The sequence below is a fragment of the Serinus canaria genome, chromosome 1A (genome assembly GCF_022539315.1).
Source record: "Serinus canaria isolate serCan28SL12 chromosome 1A, serCan2020, whole genome shotgun sequence".
Classification (NCBI taxonomy): Eukaryota; Metazoa; Chordata; class Aves; order Passeriformes; family Fringillidae; genus Serinus; species Serinus canaria.
This window is the reverse complement of record NC_066314.1, coordinates 13,960,217-13,969,761: the sequence shown is the minus strand read 5'-3', so window position 1 is coordinate 13,969,761 and position 9,545 is coordinate 13,960,217. Positions and strand designations below refer to the sequence as shown.

General features: G+C 37.5%; 1 protein-coding gene across 1 annotated transcript in view; it reads right to left on the bottom strand.

The window, feature by feature from the left end:
• Positions 1-4,299: 4,299 nt before the first annotated feature.
• The window catches only part of DUS4L (dihydrouridine synthase 4 like), a 37,057-nt gene continuing 31,811 nt past the window's right edge, over positions 4,300-9,545 (bottom strand). Inside the window, exons 12-13 of the mRNA XM_030237730.2 lie at positions 6,600-6,700; positions 4,300-5,256 (exon numbers count right to left, since the gene is read on the bottom strand). Coding sequence (XP_030093590.1) covers positions 5,218-5,256; positions 6,600-6,700 — 140 coding nt within the window. The 3' untranslated portion in view covers positions 4,300-5,217. The remainder of the gene's footprint in view (positions 5,257-6,599; positions 6,701-9,545) is intronic.

The window sequence follows — 9,545 nt, the reverse complement described above, 5'->3', positions numbered from 1 at the left end:
CTTATCTTAGTTCTAAAACTAATACAAGTTAGTATTAATTAGTTAATAAATACTTAGTTCTAATTTAGTTAATAAATACTTAGCTCTAAAATCAATACAATTAATACAAAATTAATACAATACAAAAACAATGAAATTACTCCAGCAGGTATAATGGCTTCTAGGCTAATCATAGAAGCAAAGAGCAACAGCAAAATCATTGGCAGGAACCCAATGGAGATGCCCTACACTTACCACATAAACTCAGTTTTCAGGACTGGCTGTGTATTACATATTATTTTCTCCTAGAATATCCACAAAACTACTTTTATCTTGTTACTTATATAACCAGGATTTTAGAGGAGAAGTGCTTGATATCAAGAGGAAAAGACAAGAAGTGAACAAGTAATTAACACAGGAAGGGTACAGTCAGAAGAATCTGAATTGACTGTAACTCATACTCCTTGCAAATTTGTTTCCTGCAGCATATCTGCCTGAACAGTACTCCAAGCTTCAGCACCTCAGGTGATGAGACGTGGTAGGAGCACCTGCAGATGATGTATACATGAGAACTCTGTAGGACCATGAATCTTTGCAGGGCAGAAGTATGCCAGTTCGAGGACAAGAGGTTTCAAGAAAAAAAAAATCTCCATCTGTGTAACACAACGCATTTACTAGAATTTGAAAAGACAAAAAAAAAAGCTGAAGACTGTAAACCCTAGCTCAGAACAGATTCCATACACAGAGGCACATCTGTGTCAAATCAGCTGCAATGTGTTTCTGAACTGTGATGTTGCTGACCCCACTCAGGATGCATCTCCTTTCCTTTTACCTTTCAAGCCAGAAGGCAGGCTCTTAGTTTTTCATTTTTCAACTTCAGCTTTTTTATTTGGTTGGTTGTTTTGTTTGTTTGGTTTGTTTGGGTTTTTGCTGTTTTTTTTGGTTTTTTTTTTTTTTTTTTTTTTGTTGGACGGTCGTTTGTTGTTTTTTGGCGGGAAGGGTGTTCAGGTGGTTTTTAGCTTAAAATCTGCATCAGTATTCTGAATCCTTTTGTTTACCTTATTATTTGTTATTATTTTCTAATTAGTTCATGTTCACTTTGTACTTGGTATGAAACAAACAACTTAGGGATAGACACACAGCCTGTTTCCAAGACCTCTACTTCACTGTATGCTCTGTTTCCTAAGACCTCTAATGCCCAAGTCATGTCTGGAGAAGAATCAAAGCCTAAGATTTTGTCCTTACTGGCCAAGAATAACAATTCCTCTCTTCCTTCCTCTCACATTCCATACCCTGTTAAACTCACAAAGAAAGGAGTAGTTTAGCACCTTCTTCTTCCATAGTCACAGGAACAGGGATTTTAACCTTATGCTTAGTAAGATGTAGCATATGGTCTCACCACCTAGGTGAGAAGTTATTACACTATCTGCAAAACACAATTATCACCAAAGCTACTGCCTCTTCCGGCTGTGTTTTCAAAAACAACAAATCAAATCAGGCTACACCGACAGTCTGACCTCAAGCAGCAGGATAAAGGGTTAAATCAATAGCTGTTTATGTCAAGAGTCTTGCAGACAAGCTTTTATGACAGCAGTAATTGGTGTCCAATTTCCAGATGAGTTTGAAAGATTTTTCCCACATTCATGTTCCCTGGTAGCCAGTTTTGACATCTCCTCCCTTCCAACAGACACACTAAAGCTAATAACTCCTACTAGTCACTAAACATAGTGGGGAGGTTCCCACTCACTAAACCCTGGTGCACCCAAATATGTCTGAGAATCCAAACATCCCAGATGTGCTTCATGCAGACCAAGACCACCTTCAGGGAATCTTTTAGCATGTATAGTCCTGGGCTGTATAGCCTGCTTCCCTCTCTGCTTAGCTCTCCCAAAGCTAGAGACAGAACAGCAGGAATGACCTGAGAGCTGATTTTCCAATTTATCTGTAAAATGACTTGTATTAGGTTGTAACAGGATCCAGATTATAGCTGACAGGGGGATAAGCACTGTCCAAAGGCAAAATGAGGGCTTCTGTTCTAAAGAGTAAATTCAGAATTTCAAGGAACACTTGAGAACTGAAGCAGCCATGTAGTACTTTTACAGTAACTTCACATTTGGAAAAACAAATGTTATTTTAATGCTGAGAGAAAAGCTGAGCTTTCACCCTTTACAAGAAGCTAGGAAAGCACAGTGCCTTTTCAATGAGGCTATGTAGCCAGGGACTACTGTGGCAGCAAACACACAGGGAGTGCTAATGCAAGGCTGCATTTTCAGAAAAGACTCTGCCCAATTTATGTTAAGGAAGATGTATTGTTGCATGTTTTTTGCAAAAGTGAAAACAGGAAAAAACATCCTGCCTAGACACAGGTGCTTTTATTTAAGGTAACACCAAAGCATGCAGCCAGGTCTATTAATATTCAGGTCAGCTCTCATGCACCCACCATGACCTCACTGCTTTCTTGACTCAGCAGAAAAGGGGTTTATGAAAAAATATGGAAACACCTCTCAATTTTTTTTTGAAAGCTACTGTCAAGTTAAACCTGTGCAAATATTTTTAGAATAATCTCTCCCATGCTTCCTCACTGAAGTATGGAAAATGCACATTTCTACTTTTCTAAAGAGGGAAAAAACAACCAGGCAATTACACTTTGACATTATTTAGAGTATAAAGAGCTCCAAATTCTTACTTCTGGAGACACACTCAGAATAAATTACTGTCCAAAAGCATAAAAGTTATTTTGATTCCACCAGTATTAGTGAAGAATTAACTTTTTTCCACTTCTTTCCCACAACACAGGCACATGTGACCAAAATGTGACCCAACAGCCTGAAAGATGAGATTTTGATTCATTCTTTCCCTGTTTATCAACCATAACTTAAAACATTATCAGTGACAGAACTGTAGTTAAAGTTGAAAAATCCAGACTCTCATAAGCCCTGAAAGCATATAATGCAAAACAATGCAAATGCAAAGTATTCATAAGGATTTGCCTTCTACTAGAATTTCCAGATATACTATTTAGACTTTTAATTTTACAAAACCCATGTTCTTTCCAAGAATAGAGTTCTACATAGCAGAATCTACAAAATAGTTTTAATCTGAACAAGAGAAGTTTATTTTTCTGTCAAGGACTCCAAAGAGCTGGAAGTGTGATAATGCAACTCAGTCCAACGTCTGTGACCATCCACAATAGACAATTACAAAAATGATGATAGTCATACTCTGTGACAGGGAAACCTGACAAAGGATCCAAGTAATGGACATGACAAAAGAAGTGAAGGGAGACAAAATTCTGTGTGTTTAAGGAATCTCCAATGCAGGGAACATTTCCCTGTAGCCTGATGTCAAGGTTTTCTGTGTAATCTATTACAGCATGGATCTATTGTGTGTTGAATGCACATTGCATGTCTGAAAACACCCAGCCTCGTTCCAGCTCCAAGGAAACAGTGCCTAACCACCCTGTATTCCTTCACACTTCAGTCATGCTCTACAGCCAAACACTGTGTACACCATTCAGAGCTCCTTCTCAAGGAGAAATATCAGTACTATCACTGCATTCACAACCATCTGTTTTTTATTCCATGCTATTTTAAGATAAATTTTTAAGGATGAAAAGCACAGTGCACCACATCATTTATAATAAGCTTCTAATTTTCTACCTCGTTGTCTACTTATACTAACAGAAGAAGAGTTTGAAATTTGAGTAGATAACAGTAAACAATAAGCAAGAGTTATTTGCTTTTGTTCAGTGTCTTGAAGAAACATATGTGAGTTTTTTTGTTCTGTTATTAAAACCAGCACTTCTTGTTATACCTCCAAAGCTTCCAACCACAGCCTTTGGATCTGACTGGAGATAACATTCCATCACAATTTTAAATATTTCAGAAAGGGGTGGGGAAGAAAGAAACAAAGATGCATTCAACTACATCTTCAAAACGTGTATGTAGGTATGAAAAACCTGTAACTTTTCCTGGAAGGTTTTATACGAATTAAAAAAAAAAAAAAATCTTGAGTGTCACAGAATCTCTGAAAAGACAGCCTGTACTACTTCAGCAAGGATAAAGTATTTTTAAAAAACATATGCATTCTTATTTAATGATATGTTATTATGCCTTATACTACTTGATAAGCTGTGTTTAAATTCCAAGCTAAATAAATAGTATTTCCAGAGCAAGCAAAACCACCACTATGAAGACTGTATTTTCAAGAAGAGTTAAACATCAGCAAGTTAGAAGTATATTTTGTTCCTAGTGCACATAACTATTAACTGTGATGAGAAAGCATGCTGGGAGAGATTTACAAGAATAAATCCAGAAAACATGAACTTAAACAATCCCTTTAATATAACAAACATATCCAACTTTCAAATATAAACAGAAACCAACTAACAAATAAACTCAAAACAACTTTCTGAATACCAAAAAGGTCTTAAGCAAAACAGTGCACATTTATTTGAGGTATCGTATCCATGAAAACAAAACAAAACAAACCAAACTATCTACATTTAAAAAGATTTTTACTTAGCGAGGCTAAAGAAGTTAGGTGGTACATAAGGAGTAAACCAACATAAACAGTGTAAAAATAAAAACTGCTAATACCAGCCAACCCAAAACTGAAATATCCCAATATATCAAAGAAAAATAAACCAGAGGCATGCAAAATATCGTTTGTTAAAATACTCTCAAATCCATGTGGCTAAAGTGAAAGTCACAAGCTAGTGAGGTGGATTTAGAAACGCAGTGTTTCTTTCTTAATTTTCCTTAGACTGATTGCCATTCAGTTTTCCACTGATAAAAAGCTTTCAGCCTTCTTCAACCCACTGGGAACTGAATTTTTAAGATTCCAAACAGGTGCTGCAAGGAGGTTTAAGTAATTGTTTTTATGATCTAGTGTGATATACAACCCCACTCAAATGCTACTAGCAATGGTGATCTGTTACCATTATGGTGGAAAAAGCTTGGTAAACAGGTTGCTCCAGGTGGAGTTGAAAGATGTTTGAGTTTCTCCTCACAAGAGCAGTGACAAACTCCATGGTGAATCTGGTAAGCCACTTAACATTTTATTTGCAACACAGAACGTTTTGGCAACCGATATATTAGAGGAATCTGAACAGTGACCTGCAATGCATGTGCTTTTCAGAAAAATCAAGTTTTGTTTCAGGTATGCATCAGGAACATCAACAGCACAAGCCTTTTCTCATTCAAGCAACTGTAGCGATGCCATCCATCTTAGATGTGTTTACAGGTCTTTCTTATCTTCTGCTTTATTCAAACTTTGCTGAAAAGAGACAGATGAAAAATAATTTCAGTTTGGCAAGATCAGAAACCACTGACTGCAGATGCCGAATTTTGCCCCTTTGCAGTCACACCTGATTCGTTCATCATACACCTTTCTAAGCTGTAGTCCCATCAACACTACACCACAGAACACCTGAGCTTCTGCTGCCAGCAGTCAAGGCTCTGCAGCCTAGTTCTGCTCCCTTTGGTTTTACAGCTGAGCAGCAAACTCAGCAGAAAACATTTTCTGCTATCAGCTCATTTATCCCTGGGAGCTGCATCTACTGTGTGCTCAGTACCTTCTGTTCCTTCTACTCAGAGGTAAACAGAGATGGTAAGGATGTGTGTTTTAGACCACAAGTCTGTTAGAAATGCAGCAGGACTACTATGGCTCATTACACAGGGAAGCACAACAAGGACAGACCATGCACGGTGGTCTTGAGTTGAACACAGAGATCAGTTGAGCAATCTGTAGAAGTACAGGGTGAGGCTGGGAATGAGTAAGTGGTTTCACAGAATACAGGAAAAAATATTATAACCAGGTCAAAACAGCCTTTTTAAAAGGAATACAAGGCTGAACAACTCTTCTTGAAAAGCAGGTCACTATAATTTTAATAATAATTTATTTTCTCCCACTATTAGTAAATAGGCAAACTTTAATTTTTACTGAGTTTTGCTCAAGACAGATGTTAGTTATGGAGTATATGAACACCAGTCAGACAACTTCAAAATACAAACTCCCAGTTCCATTTACTGATACTTACTGTGTATGTAATGGGTATTATAGCCACGTACATAAGAAACTCCATCAAACTACTAATTGAACTTTTGCTTAATATGGTTTGGTTTTTAAAAATTATTTTGTATTTTAGTTTGAATTTTATAGTAGCGTGTTTTTAGCCTAGGCTCTTTGTTGGGTTTTTATCCTTGTGTATCAACAGTATTGCAGCATTTATAATCCAGGATTGCAAAAGCATGTTTTAAGAGCAAACAAAATAAAATTACTTTTGTAAATCATGTATATACTCCCCCCGCCACACACCCACACTCACCCCCCTACAGTTTTCTTACAGTATTTCAGAGATCATCACATGCAAAACCATCTGAATCTTATTTTCCAAGTAACAGTAAAACTGAAGCTAATGATAACCTGAGCTTTGTCAACCAAAGTGCAAAAAATAAAATGCAAAACAAAATTCTACTATTTTGAAGAAGTTTAAGGAATGCTGCCTGTTGTAACTTTATGTTATCCTAAAGATTTTGGTAAATTCTCTCAAAACAAACAGAATTTTATTGGTACAATTTCAAAACACAGTGCTTGTATGGCAATCCAGAGACACCTACCTGAAGCTGTTCAAATTCTTTCATCAGATGCTCATATTCTCTTCTAAGGCCTTCAGACTGCTTTTTAACTGCAGCCACTTCAGTTTTTGCCTTATGGAAAGCTGTAAAATACCAGAATTGATGTTTTAATTATTACTTGTATTCCTGCAGTTGCTCAGAGCCCTAGATGTGCATAAGGGCTCCACTGCAGTAGACAGTCCTTCCTCTAAAATAGCTTAGAATTTAAAACACAGCATCACAGATGAACACAAGAACATGAGAAGTTGAGGACAGGGAGCAGAAAGAGAATGGCCAATGTTCAGAAAGATCAGCATGAGGAACAGGAAGAGCCTGTAAGAAAGGTAGGGGTGAGACCGATAAACTCCTGAAACAGGGGACTAGTTACTGATGACTATAGTGATCTGTCACATTGCAGGAGACAGTTCTAGAAAAACAAAACTCAGCAACTCCAAAACCAAAACTGTCAGACCTCTTAAGGAGAGGAGGGAACTCAAACACTGGGCAAGATTTTCACACAGCAACTGAGACCATCTACAAAGCACAGTAAGGAGGAATATGATACATGATTATAGGAGCACAGACCTCACCTTTCCACCCTGTTCTGAATTTTAACATGCATGAATTAACTGATTAGCAGCATCAGGTTACAGATGAAAAGGCAGAAATGGTGGTGGGTGGATAAACAACTCTGAACAGGATTTAACATTAGAAAAAAGTAATTATTACTCCACTCCATCTCAACACAAACTGAGAGCATGTCTGTGCTGCAGTACCACACAGCCTAGGACTCCACTGGGGCTATTTTACAATGCAGGATAAAACAGCCCAAAGTGCCATAAAGCCATTAGTCCTAAGCTGTTATGTAAGGTCATTTAGACATGTTCATATTCCTCTGCTACAGGTATCTCAGGGATCGTTATAGTTCTCTGATTCAGCACCACAGGCACAGTCTAAATCTTGATCTGTTCATGTGAAAACAAAGAAATGTTGTTAATGACCTAGTAAGGCCTCCTCACATGGCCACTTAAAAAGCCCAAACAACCAAATAAAAATTTTTTTACAAATAAAAAAAAGAAAATTAGCAAATTTCCTTGTTCCAAAAGTCTGAATCTATCCTTTGAGTGTGAACTCCCTGAGAGAGACTTCTTTCCCAGAGACCTCCACTGCACTCAAGAACTGCAGCACTTCTAAAAGCCTGTTCTAAAATGATGAGGAGCTAGATGGGGTTTTTGTTAAGCACTGACTTACAAGCAGTCTGGTATGAAGATTTCCTTTTGGGTGCTAGTTCCTGAAACATCAGGAAATGAGATTCGACCACTCTCCTACATGCAAGAAGAACTCCCTCACCAGAATTTCAGTTATTTTTATATAATTAATTTGAATGTACAGATGAAAAATAATTCTCATTTCAGAACTCTGTAAGTGGCTTTCCTGTAACAGGATTTTTACCTACCCTGAAATTCTGATTCATTAGTGTCAATAACACTTTGGTCTATTGATTCCAACATGATTTAATTTTAATTTCTCCTTTAATTTCTCCTTTTTTTCATTTCCATACTCTTACACAGTTTTCCTTCATCCTTTCAGCCATTCTTGACAGCATCATTATGGATTTTCTGAAGGTTCTGGTATTTGGAGTAGCTTTGATTTCCACACATGTGACCGGTCAAACCCCACTGCATTTACTCTCTCTCATCTCAGCACTGTTTAAAATTTTCAGTGGTAGAAAATTTTACTCAGTAGTAAAATTTTGATATCAATAAAATAAACTTGTGACAATTTGATAGACTTCTGAATTTTAGGTTGTAGACAAAAAAAATACATATGCTATTTCACTTCTCCAAGAATCTGCTAATTAGAAATATAAATCTTGCTTTTTTTTTTAACATTCTTGTACATACTATAGTAAAAATTAATAAGATCTCACTTCTGAAGAAGTTGTAACTCAATGTTATTGATCTAACACTATTTACTTATTTATAAATAGTGGCACAGTACTTTAGTTGCAACTAAAAACTACTTTATCTTTAAAACACGAACAAAATATCTAGAAGTATCTACAAGTCAAGAAAGCGAACAAGCTAGTGCATTGTTTTAGTGTTTTGACCAAAACAGATGTATGACAGAAATACCTTGCCTAACCCTAGAAGAAGAAAAAGCAAAGAACAGATTGTCCTTTCCACCTGTGCTGGCTATGGACAAAAACCCCAAAACATCAATAAATCACCAAATCCAGACTCATTCCTGCTGGGGCCACACAATTAAAAGAAGCATCACGTTCTTTGACAACGTGAATTCCTCAGTGCACCAGTTTCCCTGGATGCCTTGTGAAGCACCAGTGTCCCCACACCAGTGCCCAGCTCCTCTGCTGGGAGCATGAGCACTGCAGTGCAGCCCAGCTCATCAGGCACACTGTTTGGCATATGGATCCTATCATATGAACAGAGATCCAGCAGGAAACAGGAGATCCTTTGTGTGCACAATACACTCAGTTATTTCTGGCTTCCATCTGGCCTTTTACTTTGCCTCACAGGAGCACAACAGCTGGACTGGCAGCAAGCAAGCTCCCACAGCTGACACCTCCCACCAAGTCAATGCATGAGCAGGCAGATGAGGATGCTGTTTCCACATTAATGCAGCCATTGAGAGCAATAATCAGTAAGTTCCAAACACAGAATCCAGCCACAGTACTATAAGAGGTAGGCTGTCCTTTTCCATTCTGTCTCCTACCGAGAAAAATCAACAAACTATTCCTAGGGCTGTGTTTCAATGGAAGACATTTGTGGAAAACTTTACACTTATGTGTGACTGAAGGTCCATGAACTAATGTGACATGTATAGTTTGGGAAAAGTAGAGAACATGTCTTTTCACAACATTCTCTGAATCCTACTCCAGGAGAGACACTTAATTTCAGATTGCTTTGAATTCTAAGGGTGAGGAATAAA